Raw genomic sequence first — 19284 nt, forward strand, 5'->3', positions numbered from 1 at the left:
GTATCACATGGCTATTTTAAAACTTTCTAATCTAAGTGTTAAAAGTATGATATGAAAAATTCATGCTAGCAGTAGTGAATAAAGTCAACACATTAAAATTTCCTTTACAGCTTAAAAGAAAAGTGATCTGAGCAATCTATATCAGTCATAAGAAGCCTTTCTCAAAATACAAAAGTAAATAAATAAATCAATAATAAAACCAAATAATTAAATCATATTCATTTTTTTAGCATATTTATTTTAGGTCAGATGTATAACCAATTTATATTTTTATGTTTTTAAATAGTACTTAAAATATAAATTGATGTTTTTAATAGTATTTTGGTATTCCAGTTTATGTATTCCATTTTTTTTTTTTTAGAAATTAAGAGAAGAGAATACTTTCCATTGGGAATCAGAAAAAGTTTTGGTCTTGGCTCTGCAGTTAATTGGCTGAAATCATAGTCAGGTTGTTGGTTAGCCTGGCTGCTTTGGGTTGGTTTCTTCATACAGAAAATGAAAGGCCTGTCTAGGGAATCTCTGTGGTTTTTGTTTAGCTCTAAAAGTTTATAACACTATCTCAAATTCAAGTTTATTGTCCTAAAGTTTAGATCATTACAAAAGACTAAACTGCATATTTAGTTTTATGACTATATTAGTCAAATTTATGGCTTAGGAGATGCCAAAATGACTTTGGTCAGGTATCCAACCACCTCTGTAATTCCTGTGGGATGTGTTTTATAACAATTCACCAACAACAAGATTTCTAAGAAAATTTAATGACAGAAATAAGGATAAAGATTTCTTCCATAGCTATAGTTTGCCTCATGAAGAAAACTCCAAGACACAAACAAAAAAAGCAAAAGCATTTAAATTATAAGCTAAAGTGAAGGTTTCCTTCCTCCATGTGTAGCTTGTTTTTTTATCCTCTGTGCGCAATAAGAATACATTTTTCAGAACCTTTGACTGACTTGCTAAGAAAATTTCTTTCTTACTCATTGTAAACATGGATATGGAAGGGCTCATTTCCTAATGTTGATAAAGCAAGTATCAAAAATTGAAAGTAGTAGGTTCATATGTAAACCCCAGCATTAAGGCCAATTTCATTACCCAGGCCTACTGTTACTGATGAAGCAACTGAATACTGTTTTGGTATGGTCATTTAAAATAGTCTAGGTTGACTCTGAAATATGTTCTAGAATATAAATATCTTCAGTCTTTATTTCTATTAGCAAAACTCAACCTCCATTTCCTTAAACCAATTTCGCTTAGTAACATTGGTCTCTCTAATCTGCATGTGGTAAAATGCACAGATGCCTGTTGGCGAGTGATTCCTTAAATAGATCTCTTGATTTGAAATGAAGAAATATACACACAAAAGGAAATAAGTTTCAAATCTACAAAAACAAGATATCTTGAAAAGGCATGTATTCTATGTATCCTCTTCTATGGCCTGTAAAATCTGCCTATAAATACTGCTGTTTTAATAGAAATCAATAGGGTCTAATGGAATCATTTCTCACTAATATAACATTTATACTTACTTCAGTTAGAATTGGAAAGACAATTATTTGAGATTTGTTTAAATAAGCAAACATAAGTTACATCAAAATAACATGAAACTCTTAATTTCCCTGATTTAACAAAAAAAAAATCAGTATTCTTAGTATCATCTTAAAATACTGAAAGTTGATAAATAATGTCAACATTGTAGAGGACTATAAAACTTATTTGTAACTGTATAATGACTTTCAAAATTTTTTCATGATTTTAGTTCATTTAGATTATTATACATTAAAACAAATAGACTTAATGTTAAATATTTATTTATTCCTTTTGCTTTAACATTTAGCTATGATTATCATGCAGAAAGTTAATGGAATATTTATAGTGTTTCAACTTGGATAATATTAACCACCTTTTGTGAAATATTTTTGAATTTTATTTAATTTTTTTTAAAAAAAATTTTTGATACTGGGGTTGAGCCCAGGGGCACTTTGCCACTGAGTTACATTACCAATCCTCTTTCTGTTTTTTTATTCTTGAAATAGTTTTGCTAAGTTGTCAAGGTTGGCCTTGAATTTGTGATCCTCCTCTCTCAGCCTCTAGAGTACCGGGTACACTTTGGTTTTAAATTATATACTATATATACATAATATACCAGAACATAAATTGAAAACATACTACACAGATATGACTTCAAGAAGAAGATATTCTTATACTTTCACTAACTTTACACTTACAATTCTAATTATTAGTAGTATTCCCCTTTTCCCCTTAAATTTACCAGGAGTGTTTCTAATTTATACTTTCATATTTACTCCCAAAGAATCAGTTCTTCAGGGGCTGAGGGTATAGTTCAATGGTAGGGTGGTTGCCTAGCCTGAGCAAGGCCCTTGGTTCAATCTCAGCACTGCAAAAGAACACACATACATATAGACATAAAGCTGCATAAAAAAATCAGAACTTAGATTCAAAGACCAGTTTTGCAAATTTTGTCTTCTTTTCTCTTTTGTTGTTATTATTTTTTTATGGTTCCAAGAGGTCACTTTTTCTTCTTTTATAACTATTCTGAACGTACGGCTCATTCGACCGTCTTAAGTGCGAAGTTACCTCTTTAATGTTAAATATTTAACAGAGCTTAGACCTAAATACGAAACAATTTTTTTTTTTAAATACTGTGGATTGAACTCCAGAGCATTTAACCACTGAATTACACCTCAACCCTTTTATTTTAAATTTTATTTTGATATAGGGTCGCACTAAGGTACTTAGGGCCTTGCTAAGTTGCTGAAGCTGGCTTTGAATATGCGAATCTACTGCTAATCATGACAAAAAATTTGGATGTGCACTTTTTTCTTTTTCTTTATTTTTGAAATATTCTGCACCTGAAGGCCTTTTTTCCTCTTTGAGGGCTCTCTGACTTTGTCTCCCATTTCCGTAGGAGAGTTTTCACTGTTTGAATATTTTTTTTTCATTAATTACACTAAGAAAAATCTGACTTTAAAATTTTCTACTCTTTAAGAACTTTGAGAGAGAGTAAAATAATTTTTATAAAGTAGTAGGAATGCTTGAGTATAGGGAAGTATATGAACATATGTGCTCACTTACTTTAAATTTTATTAATTATATCAAATTCTCAGTACATTGTATTTTGTAAACTGTGTATAGACATATATGTGTATATTTATTTACATGTATGTATAAGGCCTACACTTCAAATGCATTTAACCATTAATCCTTTTTAACATGAGTTTAAATTTATATTTAAATTTATGTGATTTGATGTCCTCTTATTTAACTCATTAATTTGTAACTTTTATATCTTCTGTATGGATTTTACCTAATCAAGCAAGTCTAGTTTGTTTTAACAAGTCTGGCTTGATTTCTTTGTTCTGGTATTGATGTTGCCATTTCTGTTTTCTTTTTTTTCACATTTACTAGATATACATGTTTATTTTTGTACTATTAACCTTTCTGAGACATTTGTTTTAGTTATGATTCTTTTAATCACAACATGGTTCTAATTCTCATTTAAAAATATTTTTAGCTTTTCTCAAAGAATTTAACCCACTTACATTTGTTGTCATAGGGGATATTTTTGTTCTATATTGTTTTTATCTTAGGCTTTTTAATTTGGAGTCTTTCTTTTCCCTTGATTTCTGCCATTGCTCATATCTTCTGAAACCATCTGGAATATTGGACTCCTGTGCACAATTTTACTAGTAGCTGCCTTTCATAGCCATACTTCTCTAATTATTAAAACTAAAAAAAGAGCTGGGGATATAGCTAAGTTGGTAGATATAGGGATATAGCTAATTTGCTTGCCTCACATGCATGAGGCCCTGGGTTCAATCCCCAGCACACCACACACACAAAAACACACACCCCAAATAAATAAATAAATAAATAAATAAATAAATAAATAAATAATTTTTTAAAAAGGAAAAAAAACCACTCTTGACATGTTTCTAAAATTTTTAAACCTCCCATGTAAGAGACAAAATTTAGAATTTCATTATTTTCTTTGTCACCATACTTAGTATCAGGTCACTATTTCTTTAATTAGCTATATATATAAAATACCTTTGATTTCTACCTTTATTTCCTACTAATGTGGTTTCTTCCCTAGGATACTAGTTTCCAAACGGGCTGTTCAATCACTGACCTTACTTCTAACATAATTTATTATATAGTTTTTATCTTTATCCTTTTTCTTTTCATTCTGAAAGCATTTTTCAAGTTTCCTTTTCATTATGTACTTGATTTATTTTTTAAAATTTCTGCTCTTTATAGCTTCCCAGGCAGTTTTGAAATATCTGCTAATAAATTTCTTAACTCTTCTTTCCCTCATTTCAGTTTTTTTTTAATGTGTCTTTATATTTCCAGTTCTAAACATATTCTCCCCTTACAGCTTCCCACTAATGTTTCAAAGAGGTTGGTAAGGTCATTGAGCATTTTATTGAGAAGATTAACGATATTACTTGTCAAGTTTTCCTCTGAATCATAATAAACAAACAAACAAACAAATAAATAAAATCTTTGGAATCTGTTTTTATGCGAGTCCTCAGGGCTAATCAAATCATCATTTCCCTGAGTGTGTAATTTCTCTTTGTTAGTCCCAGATAGTTTCTTTCTGTTAAGTGGTACTTAAGGGGGAAAAAATTAATCCAGGCAGAGCCATTGCCAATATCCTGGGAGAGTAGATGGGTCTTAGTTTATATCATTGTCCACTTGGCTGCGGGCAAATGCTCCCTCTTAGATTAGCCTGGAAGAGCCAGTACATGAGTCTGCCAGAGAACAATCAACAAGGCCTACTTAGGTGGACTCGCGGTTTCCAATGTTAGGACTAAGCTGGAGAATCAGGAAAAAAATAGTTTGTTTTTGTGCAGTGTACATTTGAAAGCACTCATTAATTCCAATGATCTGCCTGCTTTTAGCTCTTTCTCAATGCTTGTGTTAGATGACTAACATCCCAGGGGATCCTCTCTCTTTATGGTTTTGTATGTGGAGCATTCTAGTCTTTTAATGGATAATGAAATAAAGAAGCTGATGGGGGCAGAGAGGTGAAAAAGAACACACAATTCAGCTCTGGGTGATTCAGAAAATAAGTTTCTACTTAGTTGGGGGGAATGTCACTTGCTTTTCTGGTCAGGGCAGTAGACAGTAGGAGGAATCCAAGTCTATTTCCCCCACTTCCTTTCCTTCTCTCTTTGTGTCCATCTATATGGTTTAGATGGTGGAATATGCAGTCTGCAAGGTAAAAATACATTTCTTAGTCCATCTCCATTGATAGTGCGACCTTTTTTTTTTTTTTTAAGAGAGAGAGAGAGAGAGAGAGAAGAGAAGAGAAGAGAAGAGAAGAGAGAGAGTTTTCGGTGGACACAACATCTTTATTTTTTATTTTATGTGGTGCTGAGGATCGAACCCAGCGCCCTGCGCATGCAGGCGAGCGCGTTACCCCTTGAGCCACATCCCCAGCCCAATAGTGTGACCTTTGACATGGCTTTTTAAATTATTGCTATAGAGCTCTCTCCAGTTTTTGTCTTTTATACCATTCTTGAAATTTAAAGGGGAAACTGGAAGAAGGTACATCAGGCAAAGGTAGTCTGCCCCCATATAAGCTAGAAGCTTACACTTTCTTAAAATCTTAAGTTCCCATAAAGAGAAGTCCATACAGAAGCAGGGAAAATGGGGAATGAGTAACAAGAGATCTAGGCAGAATGGATATAAAAGTTTCATTTTCTAAAAATTTTCCTTTGCTTTATCATTGCTGATGGAAGGCATATGAAAAGAAGCATTATAGATTTATATACACTATCTTTTTCAGTATAGTCAAAATATATGCCTAATATTTTCCCTTACATTGATAGAATTAAACCCAGAATCTACATTTATGTCTTACTATGCAAAAAATATGACTAGTGATTCTCAGATATCAAGAAGTCATTAGAGAGTTCCTTAAAAATTTTATGATGCAGTAGTAAAGTTTATAACATTCTGTAGCTATACTGGTGTTCTGGCTCAGTGGTTTTCAGCTAGAGGTGTGCATCAAAATCTCCTCTGATGATTTTAGAAAATATAGACATTCACCCCATCTGAGACTTAGAATCTTTCCCAGAGAGACTCAATCATTAAAGACCTCCAAGTGCTTTAAAACTCTTAGGGTGGCTATTATCAAAAAACAAGAAATAACATGTGTTGGTGAGGATGGTAACAAATTGAAATTAGTGCATAACTGGTAGAAATGTAAAATGGTGCAGCTGCTAGGTGCGGCAGGAGGGCAGTTCCTCAAAAGATTAAATATAGAATTACCACATGATCTGGCAACTCTACTTCTGGGTATATCCGTAACAGAATTAAAAGCAGGGACTTACTTGAACAGACATGTGGGTGCCCAAGTTCACAGCGGCATTATTCACAACAGTCAAAAGATGAAAGCCACTCAAGTGTCCATTAATGGGTAGATGCAATGTTTATAATAGTGAAATTATTATTCAGCCTTAAGAAAGAAGAAACTTCTGACACATGGTACACCATGGATGCACCTTGAGGATATTATGCTAAGTGAAATAAGCCAATCACAGAAAGACAAATACTGTATGAGTCCACCCATATGAGGTACCAGGGTAGTGAAAATGACAGAGACAAAAGGTAGAATGGTGGTTACCAAGAGCTGGGGTGGGAAGAAAGAAATGTGGAGTTAGCTTAATGGGCATAGTTTTAGTTTTGCAAATTAGAAAGGGCTCTGAAGATGGGTGGTGGTGATGGCTATACAACAATAGAAAGTACTCAATACCACTGCACACTTACAGTGTACTTAAAATGATAAATTTTAAGTATCATGTATTTTATGACAATGTAAAAAACAATAAAAACGGTGAAACTAGTGAATTTCATGTGAGATATGTGTGTGTGTGTGTGTGTGTGTGTTTGTACCAGGGATTGAGATCAGGGGTGCTTAACCACGGAGCCACATCCCCAGCCTTTTTTTGTATTTTATTTAGAGACAGAATCTCACTGAGTTGCTTAGGGCCTCTCTAAGTTGCTGAGTCTGTCTTTGAACTCCTGATCCTCCTGTCTCAGCCTCCTGAACCTCTAGGATTACAGGTGTGCACCACAGTGCCTGGCTGTTATTTGTATTTTATCACAATAAAGCTCAAATAACAGAGCTCCACAGGCAGAGGAAGTATGCCTGCCCCTTCAGCTTAGAGTCAGTACTCTAGTCCAAAGGGACATGCAAACCAAAATTTTAACAAATACTTACTTATGTCTAAGGATGCCCAATACCTAGCTGATCTTTATCATCTTGGTAAAAAAAAATCAAGTAGATACTAAATAACTGGTCTGCTTGCTTGTTCTGCTGATTAGTCAGTGGCCTTAAAAAGGTTCCCAACAAATATGATGCCTGGCATGCTACACTGGCTACACTGACATTCTTCCACTTGACAATGACAGATTTTACCTTGAAAAAGATGTTTTAGGAAGCACAAATCCTTTTAAGAGGAAAAACTATTAAAAATTAAAATTAATGAAATGGAAAAAAACAAATTCTAGCACAAGTTGTTTAGAAAGATATTTCTGCCGAAAAGTCACCTAAAAATGCTTTAATAGAAGTTTTTTCCCCTCCATATCAGAAAAATAGGGATGATGTGATATAATTTCTAGGCCATTTAATATCAGAAAGAAATTTAATATGAATTTATCCAAAGCTAAATTTTTCCTGAAACATAAGGAATGATTAAGAGTCTTTCATAAGATTGATGAGGCCAAGGTTCTAGCAATTAAAAATGAACAGCATCCTAAAGATGAATTTGTATGCCTAGCAGTTAACTTGGAAATAAATCTCTTAAGTTGTTTCAGGAAAGTTAGAAAGCAGATAAAATTGCTTTCATGAAACTGACCCTAAGTAATTCCAAGTCTGCTAAAGTAGTAATTTATTTCAGTTTGTATCATGTTAAAACTTGGACTGAGGTTTTAAAAAGCCTGTCAACTCCAGGATTCTGATGGAGCTTTAGATGAGAACAGGGAAATAAGAAAGATAATGCCTTGCTGGAAGACAGATGTACAGTTACCACATCAGGAGCAGGTATTTTAAAAGCCACATGAGTTGGTGAAAGTCCAGTAAATAAAGACTGGTTACAGGCATATGGCCCTGAGGGACATACATAGAATTTTGATAAAGTACAGGAAACACAGGTTCTATAAATCTATATTTATGTCTATCTATTTATCGATTCATCCAAACAATCCAGGAATTTGTAGAAGGATTTCAAGGGTAGAATTCTCATGGGATGAGATGAGGATAAGTTTGATCTTGGCCACAGGTACCTGAAGGCAGTGTAGGTGAGGTGGGAAAAAGTAAAGATGAGGAGAAACAGAAGTTGGAAATCAAGAACTCTAGTTCCAGTGGAAACCAACCCCAGAAATCAAGAAGAAACATGAAACCTCAGACAATGAAAGCAGAACTAGCAGCAGATCTGAAAGGATGCCAGGCAAAAGAATTGCAGACACCACCCGACTGACTGAACATGGCATGGAAAAACACCAAAAGCAAGTTGCTTTGATGCTAATTAGAGCAACTGAGATAGGGGCTTCTGTTTTTGGATTCCAGCCTACACTGTGAAAGAGACCACGATATGGGCATCCTTGCCAAAAATGTTCTTCACTTTAAGTTTGCAGGTACATGTTTGTTTTGCTGCAATCTCATGATGGGGTGGCACAACCTGTCCTTGTCCAAACATTTCAACAGGGTTGGTTAATCCCTACTGAGCAATCTGGGGAACAATGACACCTACTGTTTGAGCTGCTGTAACTGCAATAAACTTGACACAGGATGGTGGCAGGTGTTGATTTGTAGCTACTATTTCCTTCCTTTTCAAAGAAAGACAAATGGTTCTCTGTTGATTTAGGCTAAGCTAAAGAAGTAGTAGTTAGAAAAGACCGAGTTGTTATCACAGCAGATGTTTGATTTAGAATAAAAATGAGTGCCTGACTCTAACAGCCCTACTTCATTACAGAAAGGATGGAAAGCAACTGAAACGTACAATAGACTAACATGTAGTTCAGCAGTCACTTTTAAAAGAAAATTTCAAGCTGCAGAAACTGAAATTCTATAAGGTGACAAATGGAGCAAGGTAACAATTGCATGTGCCCTGCATCTCTGCCCCTACCAAGACACCAACACTGCTTATCTCCACTCCAAAAGCTGGGTTCCCGTGATCAACTTTTATCATCTACTCTCCTTCCTTTGAGACTAGGGGGCTGCTCTGTTCTTATCTTCTGTTTTCCCTGAGGACTGCCCACTCCAAGACTTATAGTAACAAAAGTTTATTGTTGCACCTCATGCTGATCTTTCAGAATTAACCACCAAACTGAACACCTCACTACTGACAGCTGACCACCCCATCCCCTCTGCCTGGCTATTCATGGGTGAATGTATCTTCTGTGAGTACCCATCTCATCAGATGTGTCTCATCTCTTGATTTCTCTTTTTGAGAAAACCCTGGCCAATCAACACTATCAAAATACCATATATAATTCTCAATATTCCTAGTTAGGGCAGAGAGCAGTTTGTAACTATCAATTCAAAATACCATATATAATTATCAATATTCCTAGTCAGGGCAGAGAGCAGTTTGTAACTATCAATTGCTTTTTTCTTTCTAAAGACATGCAATATTATTCTGAATTTAAAAGGGCCAGTGTAATTTCTCATCTTGTTAACAAATCACTTAGGAATTCCTGAGTCTTGCAATAGCTCCCCTTTTGAGCATTGCATTAAAGGACTCTTAAGTAATAAAGTGGGAGGGAAAGACAGAAAAGACAAGGAAGCTACAGAAATGTATAAATATATTTAGAACATAAAGTGTGCACTAATTTTTAATTATCAGTAGACATGTCATGTTTCTAGTGTGCCCCCCTCCCCCACCAAATCTGGAGCTTAATCACAATTAACAATCATGTTTTCTTTCTTCTAGTTAAATGTTACATGCTAGAATAACTCAAGTCTGTCTAAAACCAGCCATGCAAATAATTGAAAAAAAAAGGCTCATGTTTTATTAGATTCTCCCTCCTTCGTGTCAAGCGGGTGATAAAAAAGCTGAATTAACTTGTATCAAACTAATTCATACATTATTTCTAAGACCATCATATAATGTTATTCAGAAAAAGAAACTATTTTTAAATTTTAAATTTCAGACTAAAAACTTACTGCTTCTGCATTTATGAAATAGCTCCACTTAGTTTAAATTTCCATCGTATGACAAAAATGCCTGCTGGTAAATTTTGCTTTTTGTACTATAGATGTGGACTAGTGTGCATGTTTTAGTCTTTTTTCCCCTAATTTCAGTTTCCCTTAAATTTTAGTTTTTTTATGATTTCTATGAAGATAAAATAGCTTCTACTGAAAGTTCAGTAAATACATTATTTTACTTTACTTTCATAGTGAAAATACACAAATTTTTAAAAAATTGTATTATTAGTTAACTACATATACTTTCACGCTATATAACACCATTATGTTTCTTTGAAGACTTTAGACTAATAAAATCCATTTCCTCCAATACTTTAAAGATAATTCAATTCTAGGAAAAACACAGATTGACATTACCCAGAGTAATAAAATTAAGATATTCAGAGAAATAGTTCTCATTAGCTAGCATGATCTGGTGCTATAGTGTCCCATATTGTGTAAAACTTACTTTTTATTTATTACTTTTCACTAATAGGTAATAATCATTTGTTTGATATTACTGTGAATATTTACATAATGAATGCCAGAGACACTATGCATTCAGCAACAACATGCTCATTTGTTCACAGTAATTGCATAGTTGAGCTAGCCTATGAACCAGAATATGCTGATCTGGTTGGCAGGAAACAGGATGAAAAAAAATGGACCACCATGTTGTCTCAAACTGAAACCTCAAATGTTCCCTCTCTTGCCACAAAGTGATTATGCAACATGCTACGAGTCTCTAAAGGGCAGAACATTACCCAAAAGCAGTTACTTGGCTAAGCCTGACGTCCTATGACACATTTCTGAGCTATTGGTGGTAGAATTATACTCTAACTCTAACTCTGTGTCTATTGCAACAAATTAGATTCAAAATAAGTAAATAAAAAAAAATTATGCATCACATAGCCTGACATTTTCTTTTAAAAGTAGGCTTCAAAATTGAGGAAAGACTAAGAAATTTCAACATCTTTAATTTACATTTTCAGACATATTTTCCGAGTCGTGAAGTGGGTAGGTAGATAATTAGGAATGAAATGCAACCAGGGGAACTTGGTTCTAGGTGATAGCTCACTCAGACAGTTCACTGAAAATCTTGCATGAGTACAACAGGCATTCAGCCAGTGGGGAAAAAAAGTGATCTAGTCTAGCATCTACTTTGAATTGTGATAACTTGACTGGTTTTAAGAGTTGTCATCTTGGTCTTACAAACTTTAGAATATAATTCTCTAACTTCAAACTTGATAAATGTTTAGCTTCCTACTCTGCAGTAAATAAGCTCTTACTACCCAGGATGTCTTGTGTAAGTTGCTCCTTGGATGTGCCTTGCCCTCTCCCACCTCTTATAGGTGGAGAACAGATTTTTTTCCCCCTACTCAGTACTGGGGATTGAACCTGGGCCCTTAAGCTTGCTAGGCAAGTGGTCTACTAGCATGACACATTCCCAGTCAGATGTTTAATTTATGTTACAGCCTAATCATCAAGCAGTTTTTAAAATGAGAATGTTCACCTTGACATTTGTGAATTTAGAACAAAATATCTAATTTTAGTCTTTTCAACTATACTAAACATTTAAAAAAAGATTTCTTAAACCAAAGAAGGATAGATATATCAAGAATAAAATACAGCTTCAGCAAGCTTAGTCTGACTCCAGGGTAGAATATCCTACAGTAAAATATTAAAGTGGACAAATCAACCCCCCAAAGCCATAACCCTCCTCCGTTCCCTGTAGTAAATCAGCAAAAAAGCAAATAAATACCTCAAATAGAAAGGTGACAAGGGTCTTTCATCTTCCTGCGAACTAAAAGGAAAATAAATTTTGAGTTAATATAATTTCTGTCAATAGAACATGTCAATTTTTCTAAAACTCTGTTCTACCTGTCACAAATTTTGTTTTGGTACATTAGCAGTAATCTCTGGAGGAAGTTAGTAAAAATACACTGTCCCTCAGACCTAACCAAGGTTGATTACTTCCATCAAGAGAGGCTTCTTTCCAGATGTGCCTAAGGCAAAAGTAAATCATAGCACAATTTCCAGAAGAAGCTTCCCACTTCCTTATTTCACAAGTCCGATTCAAGTACTCAGACATTATACCAAACTCTTCAAATGATCACACACACCATTACCTGAACAAAGTTAACTGTAGCTTTGTTAACTGTAACATGACAATGAAAAGTGAGAAGTAGCCTAGAAAATATTCCTGTTACATGTGAGCCGCTTCAGGAAGGTCCCCAGCAAGGAAGAGCAAGCACACCAGTGAGTCAACACGCATGCTCTTGTGTTCTTCCTACAGTTGCTCTACTAAGTACTAACTAGTGGGGAAAATATGAAAGGACATAAAGGAAATTGCAGGCATAGTTTAAGTTCCTCAAACAGCATAGAAGCAATGGGAAGCTTAATATAAAGGCATCTAGTCTTCAAAAATGTAAAATATATGCTGTAATTATTTTTTCTTTCTTTTATATGACTTTTTCTTTAAAAAAATATCTGAAAGCATAAAGTGCTTTGTTTTCTTAAGGATCATGGATCAAAAGGAAAATGTTTGCTTCAACTGCAACAATCTTACTACAGAGTTATAATCTCTCTCTCTCTCTCTCTCTCTCTCTCTCTCTCACACACACACACACACACACGCACACACACACACACAAATTTGTTCTAGGAGTTAAAAAGATTTAACATTCCAACTGGAATATGGCACATAAAATATAACACACTAATTTTGATCCTCTCCTGATCTGGGTGTGCAATTTCCATCTAGTTTATCTACTCTAATACCTAAGTTGTCAAAGACATTAATGTTTATGATTAACTGTGCTAATTCTTTCCATGTGAAGAATAAGTGATAAGTGATGGATCAGCTTTACTCTAACATGGATGGGTTCAGGGCAAAGCTTGTTGAGCTAAGTTGCAGAGATTATGAGTTAGAGGTGACAACATCTGGGAAATGGCCAGGTGTTCTGGGACAAAAGCACTTGAAGCGGCATAGGAAGTGACTGCTTTAAGCTAACCGGACACAGTAGCTTACATATGTGGTTTCAAACTATTCCTAGAAAACACTTAACAAGAGACTTACAAAAATTAGGATTGGGTTAGTTTCCTAATGAAGGAATCTATGTCTTAAAGTACTAATTCTGAACAACACTAGGCCAAAAAAGCTACCACTAAAAAGTATAATGGTTTTATATTGTTAGAGGAAAACTGCCTCTGTGTATTGTAAAATGAGGGCTGGACCACTTTCTTTGCCCAGAACAGATCGCTAATGCTAATATGTAACAAATTAAAGTGAAAATTAGTATGCTTACCTTAATATAGTTTGTTGAACATTCAATTAGGAATATGTTTGGTTTTTTTTTAAGAGGCACTTCTGGGAGATGATGTAGATCCTGCAGGACTCTGAACACAGATGTTCCTGTGCTTCAGCTAATGTTTTCTGAGGGTACGTGCTAAATTTCTTTGTAGTAGAGTCAATTCTTTCTTCCTTTCCACCCTGCCTCCCTCACATATTTATTCATTAGGATTGAGGGCCAGTACTACCCCAGGGGTTCCAAATTAGTCATCTCACTATGATCCTGGAAAAACACCCTCCCTATACTTGGCCCTTGCTTTCCTTTTTTATTCAGATAAAAAAACAGCCTCAGAAAAGGTGCATAACTTATTCAGATGACACAGATTGTGATGCAACACTATCTGTGACTAGTGACTTACATGCTTTGGTATCACATGTAAGTCCATTTTGGTTGTTTATTGTCTTCACCTCAATTTTAACCTACAAAATATGGTGCAATGACTAGGTTATGGGATGCCCATAATCCAGCAACTGTCAAGGACATCCTGTAGAGTACATAAGCTTCTTGTCAAGCTTTTTATTCTACCAGCTCTACATCCTTAGTCCTAATGCATTATGACTGATAGCATTTATAAGGCAATCATTAAAACATAGTGGTGGTATGTCAGGAATGTCTCTTGATAGAAAAACAAGGTTTTGATCATAAGCAAACGTTTTTTTTTAGGCTCCATTTGCATAAGGTGTATTTGTCAACGAAAAACAAAATAAGAAATTCTGAATGAGGATATGTCCCTGAAGTTTGACAAAATTTAATTGTTCTAAAAGAGAAAATGTAAGCAATGAAATTGAGACAAAATGAAACAGATTCTGTATATTACTTAGTCAATAGAAAGCACTCAATGGGGTGCAAATCCATGCACAGAACACCTCCACACCCCTAAAACAAAAACCCACTATAATTTGAAAAGAAAATGAGGGGCTAATAAAAATTTTCATAGGTAATAAGCATATTTTTCCTTTTCCTTTCATAAAAATACCCTTGCCTGGGATTTAGGAATATACTCTTGACAAAAGTGTAAATCTGAAACAACTAAAACATTGATTTTAAGTTTATTAATTTTTAAAATCAATATGCTACCTTGATTTTTTTTTTTTTTGTACTGGAGATTGAATCCATGGGTACTTAATCACTGAGCCACATCCTCAGAATCACACACACACACACACACATAAATTATTAGAGACAGGGTCTCAGTTGCTTAGTACCTCACTAAGTTGCTGAGGCTGACTTTGAACTCATGATCCTCTTGCTGGGATTACAGGCATGTGCCCAGCACTACCTTGATTTTTTTTGGGGGATATCAGGGGTACTTGACCATGGAGTCACATCTCCAGCCCGATTATTATTATTGTCATTTTGTATTTTACTTAGAGACAGGGTCTCACTAAATTGCTTAGCGCCTCACCATTGCTAAGGCGCTATCTCAGCCTCCTGAGCCAGTGGAAGTACCTTGATTAAAAAAAAAAAAAGTAAAATATTTATTTTTCAGTTGTAGTTGGACACAATACCTTTATTTTATTTATTTTTATGTGGTGCCCAGGATTGAACCCAGGGCCTCCCACATGCTAGGTGAGGGCTCTACCACTGAGCCCCAGTCACCTTGATTTTTGAAGGCAGTTTTAAGGGGAAAAAAAAATGGCCAAGGACAATACTGCTCAATAGAATTGAGAAAAGAAACTTTTCCATAGAATTTACAATTCAGAATACAAAACATTTGAAAATATCACCAATTCTACATAGCTGTGCAAAAAGATACTGTGCTTTTATTATAAGCCCCCCAAATTTATTTACATAGGTTATTTATGCCTGTTCCTAGCTTTGTGTCAATCTCAGTCATGTCCAGTGATATTAAAGAATCTTACCTAAATTCCAATTTGAGCATAATTTGTAAGAACTTTTTGTCTAAGTTCTAAATTTAGAATTTTGATTCATGTTTAGATTTTCAAAATAAGCACGTGTACTGTGAAGAAGGAACCATGTGTCATGAAATGATGTCAATGACAAATTGCAACAATTAGGAATTCATTAGATCCTCCTTGGTTACCCTATATCAATTCCATGTTTTAATTATTTCCTATTTGCTGACTCTGGATAATAGTCAAGTTTAAGCAGATAATTCATTTTTTAAAAAATTCAAATGTACATTGAGAGATTTGGGCAATCACCTCATTAATGTCACATAATCAAGTGCTTAGCATCTTCAAATATGTGGTATTATATTCTCTCAAAACAATTGCTTATGGGAGAACATTTATTGAAGAGATCCAGATCTAAAAATCTACTTCTGAATATGGCAATAGTTTGGACATTAGGACTTTGGCAGGGTCCTAACTTATTTTTTATATAGCCTAAATGCATATGAATAAATGATGCCTAGATTCAATCTGTTCATGAGCTGCACAAATTTCTAAACTGAAGCCACAAAATGAAATGTCTATCAATTGGACAGGGAGCTAACTGCAATCAAGAAAAGCATGGGGTTTCACATGTCTAAGAAAAACCAAATACTGTTGGTAGAATTCCCAGAATGAGGTATTCAGAATGGACTTCAATTATTAGATCAAACCACCACTCCATTCAATTTCCTTTTCAATTGTCCTCATAAATGGCCCAATTAGTTCAACTTTCTAATTGGTTAATGTGGCTGGAGACCAAGAAATTAACATAATTTGCATATTTAACAATACACTTTAAATACATTTTCAATTGATTCCAGATTGAAAAAAATAGTTTGTAATTGTTCCCGGAGTACTGAAAAGTATAGAAAAATAAGTAAATGCTCAGGATTAGGCTCCATTCATTGAAGAAACTAGGAAAACCATGTATAGGGGCTTAAAAAAAAAAAAACAACAAAAAACCAGTTAAAGAGAGGAAGCGAGGGACAAGAGAAGCAAAGTACTAAGCTAATTTTTTTTTTTTCCTAAAACTCAGGCTTTTTCCTCACATATTACAGAATGTGCTAAGGGGAAGAATTTTCCTAGAGAAATTTTCTTAGAAAATGATGAGGGAAGTGATGTTAGCACATTTTCTTTTCCTTCCGTCCTCTCAAAATATAAAGTGTCATGCTTACTCCAGTGTTTAGCTCAGCCACTGTCTCAGGCCTTAGCTGTCCCTTCCCCCACTACCACTGGGCAGTGAGGTAGCAGCTTAGGTTTTTGGTTTGACCCCATTCAGGAACATTAACATAAAAAATAAGAAAAACCAAAGCCCCTATTCTTTTTGGAAAACAAACATAAGAGTGTCAGACTCAAAGTTCAATGTTTGTGGCTATAATTTTGGGAAGATATTTTACAATTCTGTCTTGGAGGCCCAAACAGCTTAATTTATAGTTTTAATTTTGCACTTCGTTACTAAGAATTTAACACCTAGCCACTAGAAATATAAACAAACTACTGACAGAGCAGATAAATTGTCCTAATCAAAAGATAAATGCAAAGAACTGCAGCTGTTAATACTCACAGGACATGAATTTTTAGCCAACACTGAAAGGTATTATCTGGGGGGGCAAAACAAATAGTCAAAAGGAAGACTTCCAAAGATTTAAACTTCTTTTTAATTCCAACAAAATAAGAAAGTAATTCTACTATTTTTTTGGACTGTTTAGTGAAAATTTGAAGTACTCATTATGAGCTGAATTGAGTTGCTTCCCAAATATACACTGAAGTCCAAACTCCTCACACCTTAGAATTTGACCTTGTTTGGAAACAGCCTTTACAGAGGTAATCGAGTTTTTCATAGAAAAAGGGGAAATCTGGACAGACAGGCATGTGCAAGGGGAACGCCCGGTGAAGACTGGACAAACTGCTCCAAGAAAAGGAGCCACAGAAGCGAAGGAGGAAGGAAGGAGGCCTGGGATGGGCCGCTCCCATTGCCTTCACAGGGAGAATGGCCCCTGCCAACACTTTGACTTCGGGTCTGCCTTGAGAACTGTGAAGCAAGATGTTCCTGTTGTTCTAAGTCACCAGTGTGTGGCACTTTGTTACAGTAGCCCTAGTGAACAAATATATCTGCTAAGAAGTTTTTTTTTTTTTTTTTTTTTAACATTTTTAGTTCAAGGGATTGAACTAAATTAACCACTGAGTCACATTTCAAGCCCTTTTTATTTTGAGACAGGGTCTTACTAAGCTGCTTAAGACCTAACTAAGTTGCTGACACCGGCTTTGAACTTGTGGTCCTCCTGCCTCAGCCTCCCAAGTCACTGGGATTACAGGTGTGGGCCACCACGCCCGGCCTAAGAAATTTTGTTATTTTTCTCAAATTCAGAAATAAGAACCATCCTAACAAAGATGTCTCTGTCTTACAAAATGGTTGTGCTCTCAAATTTCATTTGTAAGAATGCAAAGACTAGAATCAACTTCCCACACTGACTTGGGGGTTGGATTTCCAGGCCTATACGCAAAACCCCACCTAAACTCTCATTCAGGTGAATTATTCTCATAAACAGACCTGGACACCAGATTTTCAAAACTTTGGCTGATTTGGTGAGAAGTGTATTTTATATCAGGATGGTCATGTATACAAAATGGATGCAAATTTCATAAGATTGTTCTTATTTTTCTTGGATATGTTCTAGTTTGCTGTACTTTACTTACATAAACTTGTGTAAAATACTGTGAAACTGGCTTACTGAGCACCAACAGGTCATGGGCCACCGTTGAGAAACACCCTTCAAAGACACTAAGGAAACCTCTCCCTGACTTGACACTTGATGCAAACTCAGTGAATGCTGTTGAATTAAGATCTCTGATCCTGTAGGACCTAGTGAAGACATGTTCCTTGTCTGCTCCTCACCTGAATTTGCCCTAAGCCAAAAAAGAGAGAAAATAAGCCAAATAGGCCAGGCAGTGGGCAAGATCACATAGTTCTGAAAAGCCATGGGGAGCTTACAGAATGCTTCCAAGTCTTTGAAATATTCTCTCCTGATTGTAGCAATATGGTATAAATTATGTGGCTCAGGGAGACAGTGAAGGAGACCCTTTTGCATAAATGGGCTCCTTGAGTTCCTGTTACTTTATGTCTGTGGCATTCTCTGTCACCTGCACTGTCTTTTAGAATCAACGAGTTATTTTCCTTGGAAGGAACTATGGATCAACTCATTTTTTTTTCAGTTCCACCTACCCAGTTAGCTCCAGCTCTGGATGCCCATCTGATTAACAGCCTGCAGTATTTAAGAAGTTGGATGGGGGTGAGGGTATATGCAGGTGGGGGAAGAGGAACAGAGGTCTTAATCATTGATGGGAAGAAGAAACTTTGTTTTCCATTTTTCTTGCATCTCTTGCTGCAATTAGGACATGGAAAGTAAACCATGACTTCCTACTGATTGATTGACATTGCACTTCCCTGGGGATGGTGGGCTGGGACATGTTTAAAAGTCACTGAATGGAAAGGAATCCCCATACTGTTATACTTGTGTCATATTAACAAGCCAACCGTTCTCTCGAAAGAAGTTTATTCCTAACTCCCATATTTTGCCAGTCACAAAACTGTTTGGACTCTATCTTCCAGAAAAGACATGAATCTGATCTTTCCACTGCCATTGCAATAGTCTTTCATGGGGACAGTACTCTGTTTCCCTGCTGCCCATATCAGTTCTTCCATAGTTTCTTTGCTTTCCAACTGCATGTAGGGTAAAATTCAAATGCCTAAACCTGGCACAGAAGTCCTTCCTACTCTGCCCACCAGACCTCTCTAGAACTCTCACTGCACTTCTGCATTTCC

At 35.4% G+C, this 19284-nt stretch overlaps 1 protein-coding gene across 12 annotated transcripts in view; it reads right to left on the reverse strand.

Moving 5' to 3' along the window:
- Fam13a (family with sequence similarity 13 member A) overlaps positions 1-19284 on the reverse strand; it is a 346389-nt gene that overhangs the window by 64650 nt on the left and 262455 nt on the right. For 8 of the 12 annotated variants that reach the window (XM_048813609.1, XM_048813610.1, XM_048813608.1 and 5 more), the window contains one exon: positions 11976-12017. The exons of 3 other annotated variants lie outside the window; for them this stretch is intronic. In XM_048813609.1, coding sequence (XP_048669566.1) covers positions 11976-12017 — 42 coding nt within the window. Of the gene's footprint in view, positions 1-11975; positions 12018-12342; positions 14671-19284 lie in introns of those variants that run through there. One more of the 12 variants, XM_048813613.1, reaches the window with a different exon arrangement.

This window comes from Marmota marmota, unplaced genomic scaffold (genome assembly GCF_001458135.2).
Source record: "Marmota marmota marmota unplaced genomic scaffold, marMar, whole genome shotgun sequence".
NCBI classification, from domain to species: domain Eukaryota; kingdom Metazoa; phylum Chordata; class Mammalia; order Rodentia; family Sciuridae; genus Marmota; species Marmota marmota.